Source organism: Pipistrellus hanaki (assembly GCF_964339955.1).
Source record: "Pipistrellus hanaki genome assembly, chromosome: 10".
Lineage (NCBI taxonomy): Eukaryota > Metazoa > Chordata > Mammalia > Chiroptera > Vespertilionidae > Pipistrellus > Pipistrellus hanaki.
Window position 1 is genome coordinate 29,872,243 of NC_140512.1, and position 20,418 is coordinate 29,892,660.

The window sequence follows — 20,418 nt, forward strand, 5'->3', positions numbered from 1 at the left end:
TCTTTAAAAAAAAAAGCCATGTAATTAGATGTAGTGGAAATTCATTTATTTCTTTGCTCTTTAGATAACCTATTTATAACAAAGTTTGTTCCTTCATCAATCTCCTGAATGCTTACATCGATATATTGAACAATCTTGTTGAAACATGTTAGCATTTAATTAAAACAAGTAACCAAAATTGTAAGGGGAAATTCTGATAAATGTTATCTCATAATTAGAATCTGATGAACAACTGCATTATACTTGCCTCAAATCTTTGAAAAGTTGTCAAACGAAAATCTCCTTAAATTCCCGAAAGCAGTAATAGAGAAGATAATTTTTGAATGAAAATATCCAATACATTTCTATATGGGCCTTAAGTTTTCAAGAGACATACTTCATAGCGCCCCTAACCACAACACCACTATTCATACTCAGAATTCCACATCCAACTTACATTTTTAAAACTTCTCTTGCTTTTCCAAAAGCACTAAAAAGGCATTACTGGTTGCCTGGCAATTAGAACTAGAGATTCAACCACTAATTAGAAGACAATCCTGAATAAGTTACCTACTCAGTACTGCAATGAATGAAATAATTGGCTGTGGAAATGTTTTATGAACACTTGAAAGAAATAAAGGTAAAGAAAGCAAGTCTTAGGGACATAGAATAGTCTCAAGAGAATTGCCCGCCATCTTGTTGTCATGGGTCATGTCATCACAGATTTAAAAAGTGGCATCCGAACAGGCCAGCCATTTCTCCTTTATCCCTCTGAAGCCTCAGTGATTAGTCACGATGGTTTCCTTTTGTAAGAGTCAGTTTCAGGCTGCTCACTTACTGAGACAAATCCTGGATGCATCTAAGCCAAGAATCTTACACACCAACGGGAAGAATGGGGTGCTTTGCTGAAGGAAGGGGGTTCCATTAGTCTTCCTTAATTAGGACCTCCATGGATGCTTTTGCTCTTACAGCATTTACCCTGTGTTCATCACTCTGATACCAATCCATGTAATAATCTAAGCTATTATGCTGAAGTACTAACTCTGATTAAGGAAAGACACAATTATTTCATTACATAGTGTTATTATTTTTTAAACTATTAACTTCACCCATAAACATCAACTTATTCGCACATCAATTCATCGAGCACTCACCTGTAGTCTGCTGTTGGGGAATCTGAGTCTGATGTGGCAAGTTCCTAGAAATGATAAACATTGTTTTAGTAAAACTGCTTGTTTACACACATGTAAACAAAGGGCAGACATTAGAATGAAAATCTTTATAGCAAGAAAAACCCAGAAATAATTTAATCTAGTATTTCCCCCCTTTCCCCCCTCCCCGCCATGAGTTGATAGATGAGGAAACTGAGGTCTGAGGAAGACAAATAATAACAATACTAAGAATATTCACGGAGTTGCTATTGCATGCTACATTCTACCTCATAACAAAGCCTAGGAGGTAGGTATTATTTTCCCCAGTCTACAGATGAAAACACAAAAACAAGCTTAGTGGTCCTAGGCTATATAACTAGGAAGTGGTGGGTGAAGATGTGCACACAGGGGCTCCAGGGCTTATGTTTGTAACCTATACATTCAGATCCAGGTCTACAACACATTTAATTACACACTCATACTCTCACAGAGAAATATCCATAACCATTTTCATTCACTGTGTGAAACCTGTGCTCCTCTATCCCCAATCTAGGAAGTGACAGCTGCCATCCACCTACTGCACCAGTCCAAATGTAGAAGTCAACTCTGACCTGTCCCTCTTCTTCAGCCTCACATCCCGTAGCTTGGAAACTCTTGACGATTCTCCTCGGTCTTTTTGAACCTGTCTCCTTCTTTCCCAGCTTCATTGCTACTTGGTTGAAGCTATCATCATTGCTCACGGGATCTTTGCAACTGATCTGAATTGTTTCCTCATGCTCACTCTTGCTCCCTTCTAACCCACTGGGCACGTTGCTGTCAGACGATCTTCTAAGACAGTGGTCGGCAAACTCAGTCAACAGAGCCAAATATCAACAGTTCAACGATTGAAATTTCTTTTGAGAGCCAAATTTTTTAAACTTAAACTTCTTCTAATGGCCCTTCTTCAAAATAGACTCGTCTAGGCCATGGTATTTTGTGGAAGAGCCACACTCAAGGGTCCAAGAGCTGAATGTGGCTCTTGAGCCGCAGTTTGCTGACCACGGTTCTAAGACACAAATCTGTATTAGTCATTCAAATATCATGCACTTCATTGTATTCTTACACCTACCTGCAAACTAAGTTTTGGGTTTTTTTAGTGAGCCCTAGCGGCCACCAGTATATCTGGACCCTGCACGGAGGCCTCCCTGACTGCCTGTAACAGCCATCAGCACCATGGCCCACTCCCATTTCTTGCACCCTTCCAGATCATCTGTCCTTGCAACGTCAACTCAAAATTTGTTACAGTGAACACTTGTTACTCTTAGAATTTTAAAATATCCCACAGGAATGCTAACAAAATTTTAATTGGTTATTACTTTTAATTAAAAAACAGCTTCTCAACTATTGCCTCCTCTATGCCTCCCCACTCTCTAAGCACCACCCCAAATAGGCTACCATTTAGCCTGCTTTCCATGCGGACTGTCATTGTGTTTCCTTCCCATGCGGACTGTCATTGTGTTTCCTTCCCATGTTTAATTGCCCCAAAGTGCCTTAATAGTAAGAGCCATCCTCAACAATAAGCATGAGATAAATACAGCTTGAATGAATACATGCAAAAGTGAATATACAAAGATTCACATAATACACATTTGCTTATTAACTCTCACAAATATCCACTTAGTTTCAAATTTTGATACTAAAATACGTTTAAAAAATGTACAATTTATATTTGGGATGGAATAAATTCTAGGAGTTAGCTCTGCAGCAGAGTCTGATCCAAGTTAGGAATTTTCAATGTTTTTTTTTGTTTGTTTGTTTGTTTGTTTCTCTTCAGCAATGGAATTGCTTTTATTGAAATCCTAAGCAGAACTCTTGAGGAACAAAAGAGAGAAACGTGAGATTGCCCCGGTTGAAACAAGGGAGCTGGAAATCCCTCCTGCCTCACATGCTGGCCCCTCAGGCATTTCTAAGAAACCTCCAAGAAGCAAAGTTTGAAAACCACTGATCTAAAATCATTTCAGCCAGGCAAATATTATGTTCCAAATATAAAAGTCTAAAATGGAAAACAGTACATACTAGTTAAATGGTGTTTAAACTCTTAAATTAATGGACAGGAATGTTAATGACTCTGAGTGATTTAAAAAAAAAAATTCAGTTCCATTTTAATATATTGTTAAGGAAATAACAAAATCAATTCTAATTCAATTTGAGGAGGTTACTTAATAATGCATCTCAATAATTACATTCCTTTTGGTTATTACCTATCAGCCCTACTTATCCTTGGGTGGTCTCAGGGAGGAGTTTTTGTCTTTTTCTTTTGGTTTGTTTATTCTTTCCATCTCACACAATGTGTCTCTCGTGGTTTGGATGATGAAAGTAAGATTAATTTATAAAGCACAAGAGGAAATAAGTTCTAGATTTAAGGTAGAGAAGACAAACATCTTTACTACAAAAGTAAAAATGCAATTTCATGGGCACTTGGGGGTGGAAATATGAGTTTTGTTTTTACTTCTCAGGTAAAACTAATTAGAGCTTTTTCTACGTTAGAAACTAATGCAGCTCTCCCCTTTCCCCTCTCCAAACACACACCCTTCCTCATTTCCTACCACCTGTAACTCTACCTAACCTATTCACTAAGTCAATAAATCTGGACAAAATAAAAATACCAAAGAAGATAGAGAAAACCCTTCAGAAGATGTAGATCAAGGATACAAAAATTCAAAATCAGTATTTCAGTGCAGTCTTTGGAACCCCTTCTGCCATTGGTCAGCCCAACTTACCCTTCTATGGAAAGAATATATTTGAAAAACACGGATCAAAATTAATCTAGGCCCTGTCATTTCTTCTCTGGACTCCAGATTTTCCTATTGTTACACTACTAAACTTCCTGCATAGCAATGGACTTCAAGGTTTGAAGATAAATGGTTGACTGAGAAAGTGCCATATGTATACAAACTTGCAAGACAGCTTAAGGAGATATATGAGAAAGCAACTCTGTATCACCCTGGCTTGGGAATTTAAAAGGATCTGCAGTGTGAGTCCCATGTGGTTAAGTTTCAACAATGTACATGCATTCCTTGCAACTTCAACTGAAGCTCAGATGAGTGATTTGAAAGTGCTTATATGTGTGAAACAGTGCTCAACAAAAATATGTGGAGAGTCAACTTCCCAGAGTCTCCTGGGTGTGCACACAAGAGCTCTATTTTTGTGGTCACCCAACTTGAGACTACATGTGAACCTGTGAGTGATAAGTGTTAATATTATCTCTGATGGGCATATCTGAAGACTATATTCCATTTGAGACTTGAAGAGAGGTAAGAGCACTATCTATGACATAATGCCTATGACAAACTCTGCTATAGTTAAGAAGCGGAGAACTCAGAAAATGGAACCGTTTCCATCTTTGGTGAAAGCAGGCTTGACTTCAAAGAAAATTCCTATAATCCTTCAAAGAAAGGACATTTGTTTTATATAGGCATAAAAATATTTAAAGTAATTAAGTTATTAATGGGCTAACTGAACAATTATTATATTATGTGTAAACTGCATTATGTAGAAAAAAACTTAAGGAAACTGTAACTCTCTAAATTACTAGTATTAATTATTTTTTAATTTCGCTGCCATTAATTACATGCATTTAAATAGAAAATTATGTAAATTAGCCATTGCACATACTTCATTCTTTAAGAAGGTAAAGGTAGCAAATTAATAAATAAGTGATTTTGGGGGAATATGCAATTATTTATTATTTGCACAACCATTTTAAGGTAATTTGACATTCTTGGATATCCTGCAGAGTAATTCTATGAGTAAGATTGATGATTATCAGCCTATTATATTTTTATTTACTTGAAGACTCAAAAGCAAAGAAAGGTTAGGTGATTTGTATAAAAGCCATATAATCTGTGCCAGAGTTGAAAGTAAGTCATAGTTTAGATATGTGGAATACAAAACATTTCTCTTTTTTGAGTTAGCATGGAGTCACTTAACAATAAGACCTAGTAATATATTTTTGAAATTTCCCAATTATTTTAGCAAAATTGGCATGGTCCAAACCTTACTGATTTGGACCCTATAAATTTTACTAAGGGACCAGGCCATTATGTGGATTAAAGAAGGAGGACACAAGAAAATTGGAATCACCACAAAAGTTAACTTTCAAAACCTAATTTTAACTAAAATCAATGCATAAAGGAGAAAGGAGACAGTCAATAATTTAATTTTCCCCCTACCTGTAGAAAGCCGAAAGTAAGCATACCATAGCTTTAAAATAATGAAGAACAAACCTATACAAACAAAACCCATCAAAGAGATAATCCATTTATTGCTTTCAGTGTTTACTCTTTGACTACAAAAAAAAATAGTGGCTCCAAAATATCCTTGGCTGGTTAGCACTTCTTGTCAACAGGAAATCTAGTTTAGTTCTCTTATTTTGGTGCCATAAAGGTTCTCTTCAACTGATATTAACTTTTATTGAAACCTAATTTTTTGCCAAAGCCGGTTTGGCTCAGTGGTAGAGCGTCGGTCTGTGGACTGAAAGGTCCCAGGTTCGATTCCGGTCAAGGGCATGTACCTTGGTTGCGGGCACATCCTCGGTAGGGGGTGTGCAAGAGGCAGCCAGTCGTTGTTTCTCTCTCATCGACGTTTCTAGATCTCTATCTCTCTCCCTTCCTCTCTGTAAAAAATCAATAAAATATATTAAAAAAAAAAGAAACCTAATTTTTTATTTATGGAATTTTATCATAAAGCTAGTTTTTATTTTTACACAAGGAAAGACAAATGGAAAAAATATTCAGATAAAAGCTAAAATAATTTGTTTCAAAATATATTTAATTAGACCTATTTCTACTTTTATACATGTTAATTTGCAGAAGATTAAGCATAACCTGCCTCCTGTTATGAGTGGGACCCAATTACTTTGGATTAGGTATGTTTTGTATAATGAATAAGGAAAATTTTTGTTTGGCCAATTAAAAATCTTCCTAGAAAATGTCTGGACAATTCCCCCTACTATGCATGGCATTCAATGCTGTGTGAAGATGCCTCCCACTCAGGAAAAACTGATGGACATTGATGTTGGTTTAAGAAAAGAATAATGAAGAGGCAGATTTACCCCCTGAAAGACCACATAATAAAACATTACAACTTTAAGAATAAGTTCTTTTTCAGAAAATTGATTATCTGGCATCCTCCAATCAATGCCTGCCATAAAATTGCAAAATGAGTTCAATGTCCCAGTGGTTTGTAGCTTTTCAAGGCTTGGCATTTCTCTGCCCCATTCAGGCATTGTTTTCTAATCAGCTCTCTTCCTCTCACCTCTCCACACCATTCTACTCAGGCAGCTTAAGGAGGTGTGAAAGTCTAGAGGCTGATTAGCACAAACCCACAAACAGCCCCAACACTCTAAATAAACGTGCCAGGTTGCCCCTTTCACACCCTTCTTTTGCACGTGCCCCTCAGGAAGAATTAGGACATGATGTAAGACCCCTTCTCCACCTTCACCCCCAACAGAAATATCAGGAACACCAATCTTAGCTTTCTGAATCCTAAAACCTGGGTCCTTGAGGTATTCAAATCAAGGATTTTCAACTGTTTTTCCTGCTCCATCATAACACATTTCCACCAGATTCCAAATCCCTAATGAATTAACCAGGCAGCATTCCAAATCCCTACAAGGAGGGTCCTGCACTAATAAGAGCTCCACATGTAAATGTGACCTTCAACTTGGTTTGGGACAACCAGGCTAGACTTTTCTAGTACCTTGAAAATCATTGCAAAATAGTAAGTTATTAAATAATAACATTTGCAAAGATCATATTAAATTTGCCTTACATTTTCTATATTCTGTGATATTTTAACCAGCTGTTTTGCATTGCTTCTGTCATCTGAGAAGGAGAGGACCTCTGCATAAATAAGATCCCTCCTTTCTCAGCATGTGCTCCATCTCCAGTTGCTTTCCACTGTCTGGTCAGTCACCTTGCCTGTAACCTGGATCAGAGAATCGTCTGACTTTCTCAGGTCAAGGACCACATATCTATCCCTGACTTGACCACGACAAGGAAATAATCTAATCTCAGTTTTTACCCAATTTAATTCTGTTTCTTATCCATGTCAACTGCAAATAATGAAACACTTGTTACTGTCTAATTTGTGAAGCATTTGAAGAAGAAGAAGAAGAAGAAGAAGAAGAAGAAGAAGAAGAAGAAGAAGAAGAAGAAGAAGAAGAAGAAGAAAAACAAAACAAAACAAAAATAGCCCACACACCCTAAAGCAAGCCTATATAATCCTATATAATAAAAGGCTAATATGCAAATTGTCCCCTTGACCGGGAGTTCAACTGGGAGTTCAACCAGGGGGCAGGGCCCCTCATCCTTCGCACCCCTACCAGCCTTGTGCCTAATTGGCGCCCCCCCCCCCCCCAATTGGGGAAAGCCAGTGGACTCCATCTGTGCACAAATTCGTGTACTGGGCCTTTAGTGAAACAAACTATATAATTGATAAGCAATTGTGTCAGCTCCTCATTACACTGTTATAGAGTTCTCTATACCTCATGGATTAACTTATTTAAAAGATCCAAATAAGTTTCTATGCAGCGTTTAATACATTAAGCACCCAGTCAGTCATACTTTCCATCTGGAAGACAAAACAGGCTGAGAGCTTAACATGTTAACATTCTTGAGTCTTGCCTAGAAGCCACTCTTTTATGCTTAAATATTTCTGGTAGTGAGTCTGAAGAATAAACACAAAATCTGGTATCTAGCCAACTTATTTATGAGTGATAGATACAAGTTAATATGAATATGTGAAAGTGAAATGCATGCTCTTTTAGTACTCAATTATCAAGTACTGCAATTCCTCATCAAATATCTCACTTTAGTGCTTAGGATTCAGTTAGATTCAAATGAACAAATATTTACTAGTACATATGTGTGTACTTGGTACCAAAACAGAACTTTAGAGACAGGGCTATACTTTTAAGGTAATGGGTAAAAGATGAATTTGCATAAAGGACAGCTGTGATGGACCTGATAAAAATAAATTTCTTATTATCTGGCTTGGTTGGAAAATGAGGCTAATCACATATTCTAGCTTATAGGGAGTTACCATAGAGACCATGCACATTTTATCCATCTCCAAGAGTAAAAGAGAGATAATATACATTCAACACTGAAACTACACGGAATGTAATTTAATTTCCCTCTGATGAGTCAGATGCACTTGATGACCTCGCAGTGTCTCAGAGTAATCATTGTGAATATCATCAATTACCTACGTACCCTACTTATATAGAAGTACTAGTTAATGGAGGTCTGCCATTAACAGAATTCTGAATAATATGAATATTTTCTGGACTTAAAAATACATATAGGTTCAAATTGCTGCAAGTTCAATAAAATAACCTATTGCATTTACAGATAAAGAGATCTGATCAACATAATGACAATCTTCATGGGCTTAGAGAGAGACCAGGAAGATCCATTTGTTGTAAACTAGATAGAAATTTTTATTTTGCTTGTATATAAGTAGAAACATTGCAAAACCCTAATCAAAAGAAATCAAAACCATTTTTAAGCAACTATTCTTATTCTTTGGTTAGAAAGGATATCTAAAAAATAGTACAACCTTTCCCCTCCCTTAAACTTCACCAGCAATAGAGTTTTACTGATTTACAAACATATTTAAATTTCCCTACTTATCACCAATAGTTCTCTATTCTAAAATCTGATAGTACTGTTATATTGTTAATAGAAGAATATCCCAAACTGTCTTCTTTAATCTTCTGGCCTTTCCCCATGGAGTCTTAAAGCATATCAAGACATTAAAGGCTCTGAGAACTCTTCTGACTTAAAAATCTAAACACAAATCTCTCCCTCAGGTGTATTTGATCATTTCAGTTTTTAGGATACATATATATATATATATATATATATATATATATATATATATATATATATATCCCAAGTCTTGGGTTGGGGAAAGAATATAAGAAATTATAGCCTTAAAGAATTCTTTTCATTTTGAAAAATAAGTGATAAGGCTTTTTATAATGTTCACCTAAAAAATGCAGGAGAGATGGTTAAAATTATACACTATTACAATAATACTAAAATTTTCTCATTAGTATCTAATCCTAGAAAAGTGGGTACTGTGATAACTCACTAACCTTCAGAGAACAAAGAAATCAATCCCCTCCATTCAGTAGAACCAAACTTTGTAAGACTCTAGTATTTGCATTCCTAATAAAATATTAACATTTCCAAAACTTGAACTTTTAAATCACATGATTTTCCCCACTGTTAATAGGACGTGAGTCAGTTTTCATGCATACATGCAGATACATACCTTGGCCTATTCAACACTAAGTAAATGATCATAGAATTCAGAAAAATACAATACTTTTAGATTTATAAAGTATTTTTGGACAAATGTATTGAGTCTGCCTGTCCATACCACTCATAGTAATTACCATCTAATCTTCAAATTATTCAATGCATTTTACATGGTTGCAAAATAACCATCCCAATGGGAAAATGTCTGCATCAAGCACAGATAAATCTTTAACCTGTAAGAAGTTATTTTTGTATATCCTATGGTTTATGTATATATGTGGAAGGAAATTTTCCTGTATATCCATTCTATAATATCTATTAAAAAAAGAAAAAGGGGGGGGGGACCTCAAATCAAAATTGTGACTTGGGGACATGGAATTTAATCCTTTTTAACATATAGTTTAAAAAAAGAAAAAAAAAAGAGCCATCTTCTTAAAAATAAATGACAGTTTTACCTACAATTCACTTACATAAAAAAATGATCTAGGCATGTAACACGGTGTTCTAAAGAGCAATGGGATAATTTCCTCACTCCTTCTACCCCATACCCGTCTGTCCAGGCTTTCTTACTATGTTCTAACACAACAGAGAAGGTTTGCACTAACCCACTGTGTTTTTTAGCCAAAATTGGAACTACTTGTTCTGACATACAAGCAGATCACAAAGAAACAATTTAGATTAAATCGGTCTGTGATAATAACTTTAAAGTAATAGGTTAACGGAACCAAATAATTCTAATAATAGCGCTGAAAAATTATTTGTCATGTTTTGGATATGCCTCTCTTTTCACAATTAACTCATCTCTGAACAAACATATGTTAGTTTGTTATCTGTGTCAATTTCTTAAATACTAAGGTAAATGTCGACTTGTTTGGATTGTTCCTCTTGAAGAAAAAAGAAAAGCATTCCTTGAAAGTAATTCTATTAATTTTGGTCAGCACAGTAGGGTTGGGATCTACACTATCTATGTCCTTTGGTATTTTATCTTCATTGTAAACAAACAAACAACAAACAAAAAATGCTCCAATAATGAAAAGCTCTGGTCTTTATAGAGATTAGCTAGACTCCTTCACACATATGCATAATCGCTATGCCAAGTGGATACTTACTGCTGTGTTTGCATCAGCGGCATGTTAGTGCTCTCATAGCTGTCTGCGTGGAGAGGAGGTATGATCTCCCCTGTCACAGGGTGGAACACAGGAAGCGTTGACAGGGGCCAGGCTATCTCTCTATTCTTGGACATGTCACGAAGTTCTTTGGTAGATTTCTGAATAGCACTATGATGGACCAGTTGGATGCTAGGTCAAAAAGAAATAGAGCAACATATATTTAATATCAGCTAGTATCTCAATGGGTCATCAATTTGAAAAAAAAAATTAATTTTTTTTTTAACTTTTAAAAGAGGAGGACATTATTGCACTTTGGGCTTTCTACAAATTACCTCTGAAAAAGATACATTTCGTATATTTCTAACATAGCAAAATTGAAAATTATATATTAATTTTTAGTTAAATGTGTCTTTCATTAAACTAAGCTATAAAGCACTGTGTTAATATTACAGCCCTAAGTAACAAGCTAGCAGTCTATTTAAGATTAAGCTATCTACAGTTAAGATTAAACTACCAGAGCTTTTATGTTGTTGCTTCTGATGGGGCATTTATAAATACTCACAGAAATTTCATTTTATGGTAGGCTATTATTGTAGAGTCAGGAAAACGTGTATGAAAGGTCTTTTCCTCTGTTCTCTGCTTTATAGAAATGCAGATTGGGAAATCACATAATATCAATGGCAAGTTAATATTCTGAATCTGAAATATTTTAAGTTTAGTTTTTATCGGTATAATCTTAAGTTTTCAAAAACCTTTTTTAAAATGTTTAGTTTCTACCCCTCCTAAATATCTCTATTTAGAAAGCAGCTTTCACATTTATGAAATAAACCATGAAAGATGATGAATGGGGGGACAAAAGCATGACACACATGTAAAGAAGCATGATGAGCAACTGAGAAGTGAAAAAAAAATGATACAGAAAATAACAGGAAAGAAGACACTTACTCTGGTGTTTGCATGTTTCTCTTTTCCCTAGAAACAAAACAAAATTTATGAATTAAATAATAGCATTGATATTTGGAACATTAAGACTATATGCTCATGGGATCTTGCATGACGTGGAAATGCTGACACTGTCACTATTAAAGGCCACCAGGCAGCATTTGCCACCAGGGTCATGACGTTACTGGAATGAGTACACACACAAAGATGGAATACCGATGAGAAACATACAGAAACATGAAGAAGAAAAAAAAGGAGATTGGAATCAAGCTCTTGGAAATCAATTCTATGACATGATGAAATCAGGCTACATGTGAAAATGTAAGTTTGTTACTTGCTGCTTTATTAATTTTTTTATCCTTGGCTTTGTTGCTCTGACTTCTGAATAATCTTGGGAGATTATTTTAATTGGCATAGATGTTCTGAAAGTACTAACTGCTCATGAACTGAATACTCATTACTCAAAAGATAGCCTTATTTTCATTAATTTACTCTTACGTTTGTGTGTGTGTGTGTGTGTGTGTGTGTGTGTGTAAGAGTTAAATATTTAGATTGACACCCTGTTTAATAACAGAACAATTTCAAGAAGAATGTTGACCATCATTCCTGATCAAACTGAGACAATTTAGTTAAAGTGCAATTACCATGGCAATAGAGTCCTAAGTCTCTGCTTACACAAAGGTGGTTTCTATAACCAAACTAGGCAGCCTCCATTATTGTTGGGACTGTTTTTGCCAGCATGAATTTATATCTAGCCTTAATAATTTGTGGATAAAGTAATTATATCCCTAATTTGATTAGACTCCAAACTATTTTAATTCATTTTTAAAGGGATGAAGGACTATAATTTGACTTGAAACATAACTTCAATTCATTTATAAAGTGTTTGAGGAATTAAATGAAACTTGGCTTTTAATGGAATCTTATATGTAGTTACCCTAGCAGGCTTTATAATTTTTTATTAGTCTTTAAAGTACTCACACGCCTTCCCGTCGGCAGCACATGATATAAGCAAGTATTAGAAAAAGGACCAGTGCTACTGCCGAGGGCACAGCCAATGTAATTAGGAAATCCGTGTAATAGTCTCTGCTTTTCAAAGAATCGGAAGGGGGTTTGTACTCTCCACCATCAGGTAAAATCCCCTCTCCGCGAATCACTTCCTGAAAGGTGGACACTTGCTTTGTTTTATCAACCTGATACAAAAGAAGACAATTACAAATCAAGTTAATAGCTGCAAACATTATGAGATTTTAAGATCTAGACATATCAAACATTCTTTGACAGATATCTACAGAGTCTTTTCTAATTGCATTATCCCCTTGAACTTGCAATTTTTTAGGAGAGCTGGGAAGAAGTAGTGAATAAAAGTAATACATAGAAGGCCTTATGTTGGCCTACTTTCCATGTCCTGCTCATTATCTATACATACATACATACATATGCATGTATGTGCATGTGTCCTTCACACTACTATGTAATCTTATTTCCTAATGACAAGCCTCTAGTGCAGATGTTAACAAACCATAAGCTTGCTGATAACCAGGTATGTGGGTATGGTTTCCATGGTTAGCAAAAGAGAAAAGAACAAAATGAACAGCAATTTCTCAATGATTACAACCTTGATCTTTCTGGCATCCAGTTGACAGAAAAGCTTTTTGCAAAGGTAGTCTAAAATATACATGACCCACCCAACGCAATCGTCTTACTAAATTTTATACCAAAATCAAAGAATGCACATGGTGCTCTGTTCATTTACCTCCACATTAATGGGACCACTTTCACTGAGTCTCATTTATTATGTCAAGGGCTTCTTTAAACCACGACAAAATAAGCCACGTGAAATGTGTTACTGCATTTGCTCCCCTGCCTCCTTTCAGAATGAAAATGAAATAACTGATGAATTTCCTTTTTTAATCCTAGACACTAGCAGGCTTGTTAGCAAACATGACCTTGGGCTTATTTTAAAAATATATGTATATATTTTTAATTGATTTTAGAAAGAGAGGAAGGGAAAGAGATAGAGAGATGGAAACATCTATGAAAGAGAGACAGGGATGGACTGCCTCTTGCACGCCCCTTACTGGATGTCAACCCCCAAACCTAGGCATGTGTCCTTACGGGGAATGGAACCTCTTGGTTCATGTGTCAACACTCAACCATGGAACCAGACCAGCCAATAGAGGCTTACTTTTTTGGGGTTAAAATTTAGGCTAATTTTCCATTTCTCTTATATTTCATTTATTCTGCTAATTTATTGATTCTTTCACTTAAACCTCCTGAAGTCTTCTATGGTAAGATGTAACACAACCTTTGTATTTATACAGTCTTACCACAAGAATTAAAAGCTTCAAAGCATATCACTGTTAAACCTTTAGAAATTAGATAATGTTCCTAAACATAAACTTTTTGCAGCATAAGCACAAGGAAAATGGCCCTGTTAGAGCCCACTTTTTGTTTACTGATTCTGGTTAGAGGCCTGTACTTAAATTACGAATGCAGCCACTCAATCTTCTGTACCTTCTATGATGAGCACCATGACTGAAACACTGGGCTTTGTAAATTCAACACTTATCTATAACACACGAACCCCGCCGTCTTAATAACTTTCCTTGATTTAAGCAGGTGGAGAAAGAACGTTACTGTCCTAAGACACAAGCCACATAAAAAGAAGAGGCCCTGGCCACGGGCCACAGGTGTAAGTGCTACAGCGTAAGAGGTTCTCCCCTCCTGGGTCCAGGAAAGTTGCCTGTAGTTGGTCCCTCTAAGACACAGGGAGACCGTTATGTCTATGTCCCAATAACTTTGATGTGCACTTCAAACTCAGATCTAATTCAGTCACCACCGAGCACCCAGAGATGACAGGAAGTAAATTTAAAGGTCACTGAAGAAGCCAAACAACGTTTCCTTTTCCAGGAAGCAGGATCAAAACATATACATTTTATATAAGACATTCTATATATGTATCTTTCATATATATGAAACCTTACATTTTCCCAACTCTTGGAGCCTGCTCACTTAAGAAGCTGTTTAGAAAGAAGGATTTGATTTTTAAGGGGGTGTGGGTAAAATTCTAACTTTCCTCACCTGGAATGTTTTTCCTTATCCCTTGAACTCCCCCTATAATGTGAGTTTCTAAGACACTGGATCATAGCACAATGTTGCTTTATTTTCGGGTCCATTCTGGACTCTGATCTCTCTTTCCAGACTGGGGTTGTGGCAGCACGGTTGAGGCCTTCTACGCATGCCACACTAACTCCATAATTTATCCTGATGTAGCAGCCACCTGGATGTCCAGAGTGCGCACTGAGACCACCTGCCGACCTAATCCAGCCCAGCAACTTATCAAGGGTAGACTGAGAACAAAAGTGGAGATACTCTTTCCTAAATGGATACCACTGCCAATGAGCTTGCCAACTACTAATTTTGTTTAACAAAGTAAACCCAGGATTTGTTCCTAAAAGCAATTCAGGCTTTAGTCAAATGTTATCTTCCTGACACATCACTTCTAATTACATTTGAAAAAAAAAATATATATATATATATATATAATTAAAACTCACCAGCGAAATTTTGCACCAGTCAATGTAAAATTGAGAACGAAATTTTTTATCACAGGTGATTACAGGCTCCATTTCTTGACTGCATCTCAACTGGTTCTGTGGGTTTTCCACTTCCCGTAAACAAGAAGAAAACGGGACATCTGCACCAACCATGACATACACACTGCAAAAATGTGAAACTCTCAGGTTATCCTTTAAGGAAATTGAAAACACTGAAAAAAACAAACAAACAAAAAAAAAAACCAATCTACCCTGAAAGCAGGATTTACCCCTTTGAATTGAGGGATTAACTAGAGTCATCCCAAGGTAGGGACTTCATGTAGGGGTTTCCTTTCATCCTTTCCTTTTATTCAACCCATAGTTACTGAGTGCTTTGGTGCACCAGACACCCTTTCAATTCTATTTTAATTTCTTTAAAAGTTTTTTCATCCTGCTTATTTTAATTCAAAATAATTATGTTTGGTAGATAACTTATATTTAAAAACTATTCTTAAATAAATTGTTTAGAAAATAATGGAATGGCTAAAATAATAAATGATTATTGGTAATATATCTTCCCTTGAAGCATTTTAATAAGATTGCAAAATTACACCCTGGAGATAATGGAGCTTTAGGAAGTATTAGCTGTTTACCCAAGAGTCCAGTCATCCTGTCTACTTCATAGAGCCCTGCCTGTTAGATCTCTCATTACATGATCTCTCCAAGTTTTATCTGAGAAGTTAATATAAATAAGATAAAATTACTGTTTGTTAAACACAAATTAGGCAAATGAAATTTAATTTTCTGGTGTGTATCTTGGCAATTAGGAAAAACAATTCTACTTAACTGACCAATAGGTGACTCACAATAAAAGAGATATTAGCATTTAAATAATCTTAGGGCAGCTGGAGAAGATAGAAATATCATATAGTTCTTTCAAAAGAAAAGAGAAAAATGGAAAATTATTCTAAATTAAATATTAATTCTTTTCCTAGTGACAATATTATAGGTACTTATGAAGAAAGACCAGTAAAATTCAGCTGACTTCCTTGCAGAAATTGACAAACTGATCCTAAAATCCACACAGAAATTCAAGGGACCCAAAATAGCCACCCACAAAAGAAAAATCTTGAAAGAAAAAGTTGTAAGACTCACAATTACCAATTTCAAATCAACAATTATCAAGACCATGTGGTACTAGCATAAGGATAGACATGTAGATCAATGGAACAGAATTAAAGTCCAGAAATAAACTCTTACATTTAGTAAACTAAAATTTGTCACAGGTACCATGACAATTCAATGGGGGAAGGAATGGTCTTTACAACATATGATGCTGGGACAATCAGATTTTCACATGTCAAAAAATGAAGTCGGACCCCTACCTCACACATATAAAGAATAACTCAAGATAGGTTAAAGATGTAAATGCAGGAGCTACAACTATTACATTCTGAAAAGAAAACAGGCATAAATTGTCATGACCTTGGATTAGGCAATGGTTTCTTAGATATGACACCAACAGTTCCAGAAATAATTGAAAAAAAATAAACTGGACTTATCAAAATTAAAAACGTTGGCTTCAAAGAATACACTTCAAGAAAATGAAAAGGAAACCCATGAAATGGGAGAAAAATTTTGCAAATCATAGATCTAGTAAGGGAACTTGCACCCCCAATACATAAAGGACTTACAACTCAAATCCAATATAATTTGATTTTATATTGACAAAGAATCTGAATAGAAATTTCCCCAAATAAAATATACAAATGTACAATAAGAGCATGAAAAGATGCTCAACATTTTTAGCCATTAGCAAAAGTGAAACCAAAACCACGAGACACTACTTCACACCCATCCTAATAAAAAAGACAGATAATACAATACGAAGTGCTGGTGAAGATATGAGGAAATTGAACTCTGCTAGTCTGCTGATGTTAATGTAAAACTGGTTTGGAAAATAGCCTAGCAATGACTCAAAAGTTTAAATACAGAGTCACTACGCAACCAGTAATTCCACTAAGTAAAACAAAAATATGTGTCTACACAAATTTGTACGTGAGTGTTTATAGAGCATTGTTCCTAAGAGTCGAAAACTGAAAACAATACAAATGCTCATCAACTGAATGGATAAAAGATAGAATATTTATACAATAGAATATTAGCCATAAAAATGAAGTGCTGATACATGCTACATCGTAGATAAACCTTAAAAACAGTATGGTAAGTTAAAAAAAAAAAGTAACAAATTCCATCCATATGAAATTCCCAGAACAGGAAAAATTAGAGAGTCAGCAAGTAAGTAGTGGTTGCCTGGGGCTGGAGGGTGTGGTGGTGAGTAAGTGCTAAATGGATGTGAAAGGCGGTTGTTGGGATGATGAAAATTTTCTAAAATTGACTCTGATAATGATTGCACAACTTTGGAAATAAACTAAAATCCATTGAGTTATTTTTTTTATTTTTTTTTATTTTTTCTTTATTGAAAAGGGGGGAAAAATTCTTTTCAATAAAAGAAAATTTTTTCTTTTCAATAAGGACACATTACATATGTGTCCTTATTACCCCAGTTATGTACTTTAAATAGGTGAATTGTGTGATATGTGAATTGCATCTCAATAAAGCTTTTATTTTAAAAAATTAAATTGAAGTACAGCACAAAAATTCAAAGCTATGTCAATGTAAATATGAAGTCACACCCTGAGTGGACAACTGTGCCCCAAAGTATAATTACACAAGCTCATTTGATTGTTCTTATGTGAATTGTATAGTTGGACTTAAAATTCTTTTGAAAGAACATAAAACAAAAGCCACGATGCCTTTGGGAGGCAAAAAGTATATACTATACAGAAACTAAAGATAAAATTAAAAATTGAGAACAAATGTCAATGTGAGAAACCATTGGTAAGATATGTAGATGATCAGTGAATCTAACTGTAGTTCATACAAGCATGGAGCAGATCGTTGAATCTCAGAGGGAAGGCAGGGGTGAGTGGGTGGGTGGGAAGAGATCAACCAAAGAACAGGTATACCTATATGCATAACCCATGGACACAGACAATAGTATGGTGAAGGCCTGGGGCAGGGGCTGGCCAGAAGGGGTCAATGGGGGAAAAAGGGAGGACATATGTAAGATTTTCACAGTAAAGATTTAAACACAGTTCATTTGAAACAAATTACTTTTAAGCTTCCTTATTAACTACCTAGCAAAGACCATATTTTTCTTTGATATTGTGAAATATATTTGTATATACAGAACTGAAATGATTATTTCTTATAACGGGCCTCTTTAACATGACACTGATTTGCATTCATGATTAATATTTTTTAAATTAATACACTTCAAGATAATATAAGTGGGCATAAACATATTTTTTGGTGCTTTGAAAAGCTTGTTTTTTTCTCAAATTAAAAAGCAACATAAAACATTACATAAAACTTGGGATATAAAAACAGAATTAATTAATATTACCAAGATAACTATTTTCATTTTCCAATTTACTATGCAGCATATTTTTCAAATGCATATATTTTAACCTAATTACAATTGTCTATAAAATATAATTTTGTATCTTTTTTCACTTAATGCATCATAAACATTTTCCATATTGCATACTCTTTGTAATTATAGATGTCAGGCAACATAATTTTTAAGTGCGCATGAGTTATTTGGCAATTATTTCAGAGTTGGACATGTAAGTTGCTTCCAATTTTTTGATGTTATAAATAATATTGCAAAGACTATCTCTGTGCAAACTCTTTAATGTTACTATCTTAGAAGAGATGCCTAGAAGTGGAAACATTTCTATGACAGTTGATGCATACTGCCAACTTACTTTCATCTGCACTTGGATGGTCCATAAGCTTCACAAACTTAATATGTTCCCAACTGAGCTCATCATCACCCCACCCCACCCCACCTCCACCTGTTCCTCCTCCTCTCTTCCTCGCTCTCAGTGATTGGCATGACCAGATGCTCAAGCACCATCACCTTTGATTCCTGTCCTTCTTCCCACATATTCCATCCATCATCAGTCTCTGGTATTCACCCTGAAAGAACTCACACACATGCCTGTCCACTTTGTTCCTTCCCACTGCTGTAACTCTAGTCCTAGTCACCACCACTTTCCTCAGGGAATGGAGCAACAGTCCCTTCAGAGTTCTCCTTTACCCAACCTTTTTCCCTGTCCTCAGGGAACCTATTTGCAGAATAAATACATGAATGAAAAGCATCCTACCAGTTTAAAAACACAAGCAGTTGAATATTTGACAGGTGCTAAGAAAGTAAATCCTTAAAATTCTTATCGCAAGAAAAAAAGGGTATAGCTATGTGTGGTGATGGATAGTAACTAAACTTATGGTGGTGATTGTTTTGCTTTATATAAAGTCATTATGCTGTACACCTTAAACTTATACAACATGCAAAGTATATCTCAATAAGGCTGGGAAATAAGTTAACAAATAAAATGCAAATAGATATAAATAATATGCTCAAGAAAAGTAGATATTGGAATTGCCTTGTAGGTAAAAAAAATTTTGTGTGTGTGTGTGTGTGTGTGTATTGTTTCTTTTGTAGAACCAGTAAGTTTCAACATGTTGGTTTTAAAAAATAATGTTGCACAAGGCTATGTAACAATAACTCTATATTATGCATGCTAAAATTACATTTCCATAAGCTCTTGTTTTCCTTTCAGCTGGCTTTTTGATATATAGAAGTCAAAATCTTTTATGAGGATGATTTTTACCTTTATGACTTTAGCAATCTATTTCCAAACGTTCATATGTGTGTCAACATATGACATTGTCAAGTACAAGGCTCTCAAGTAGTGTTATCAAAACATGGTTTCTCATATCTGATCTCAGGAATCGGTAAACACAAGATAGAACTTGTTCCTTACGAAGATTTTTCTTCTTCCAATTTGAGCAACTCAATTTCCCTTAAGGTAAAACGCATTTGCCGAGGCATTTACACAGACAATGTGAAGAAATGAGAAATGGGTAAAAAATGTTAAAAGTCTGCCTTTTTCAGCAACAGCCAGATAAATGGATCCAATGATTGTGCTTTTTACATAACTGTCCAAGCACTGAATGTATTTTATACTTTATTTTGTGTATATGGGAGATAAAGACAGTCCAGAGTAGAATGTGTCTACATAAATAACACATCACCCGGGCACTCCTGAGCTCTTACATGCACCTCCATTCCTTCCTCTGTCCCCTACCCACTTCTTTGTTCTGTCCATATCTGCAACCAACCAATCACCATAAAACTAAACAAATGACTTAAATCAAAATAGAAACAAAATAAAGGACACTTCCAGGGTCTAGTCCCCCTGCTTGCTCAATCCTCTCCCTGGAGGAGGTATGGATTCTCAGAAGAGGCCACAGGCAC

At 35.4% G+C, this 20,418-nt stretch overlaps 1 protein-coding gene across 4 annotated transcripts in view; it reads right to left on the bottom strand.

Annotated features, from left to right (window-relative positions):
- SGCE (sarcoglycan epsilon) overlaps positions 1 to 20,418 on the bottom strand; it is a 126,734-nt gene that overhangs the window by 63,444 nt on the left and 42,872 nt on the right. For 3 of the 4 annotated variants that reach the window (XR_014796111.1, XM_084896691.1, XM_084896693.1), the window contains exons 6-10: positions 15,051 to 15,213; positions 12,472 to 12,683; positions 11,494 to 11,520; positions 10,549 to 10,737; positions 1,134 to 1,177 (exon numbers count right to left, since the gene is read on the bottom strand). Coding sequence is in view for 3 of the 4 variants with exons in the window: in XM_084896691.1 (XP_084752817.1) it covers positions 1,134 to 1,177; positions 10,549 to 10,737; positions 11,494 to 11,520; positions 12,472 to 12,683; positions 15,051 to 15,213 (635 nt within the window). In the remaining variant the exon portion in view is untranslated. Of the gene's footprint in view, positions 1 to 199; positions 283 to 1,133; positions 1,178 to 10,548; positions 10,738 to 11,493; positions 11,521 to 12,471; positions 12,684 to 15,050; positions 15,214 to 20,418 lie in introns of those variants that run through there. The other variant, XM_084896692.1, reaches the window with a different exon arrangement.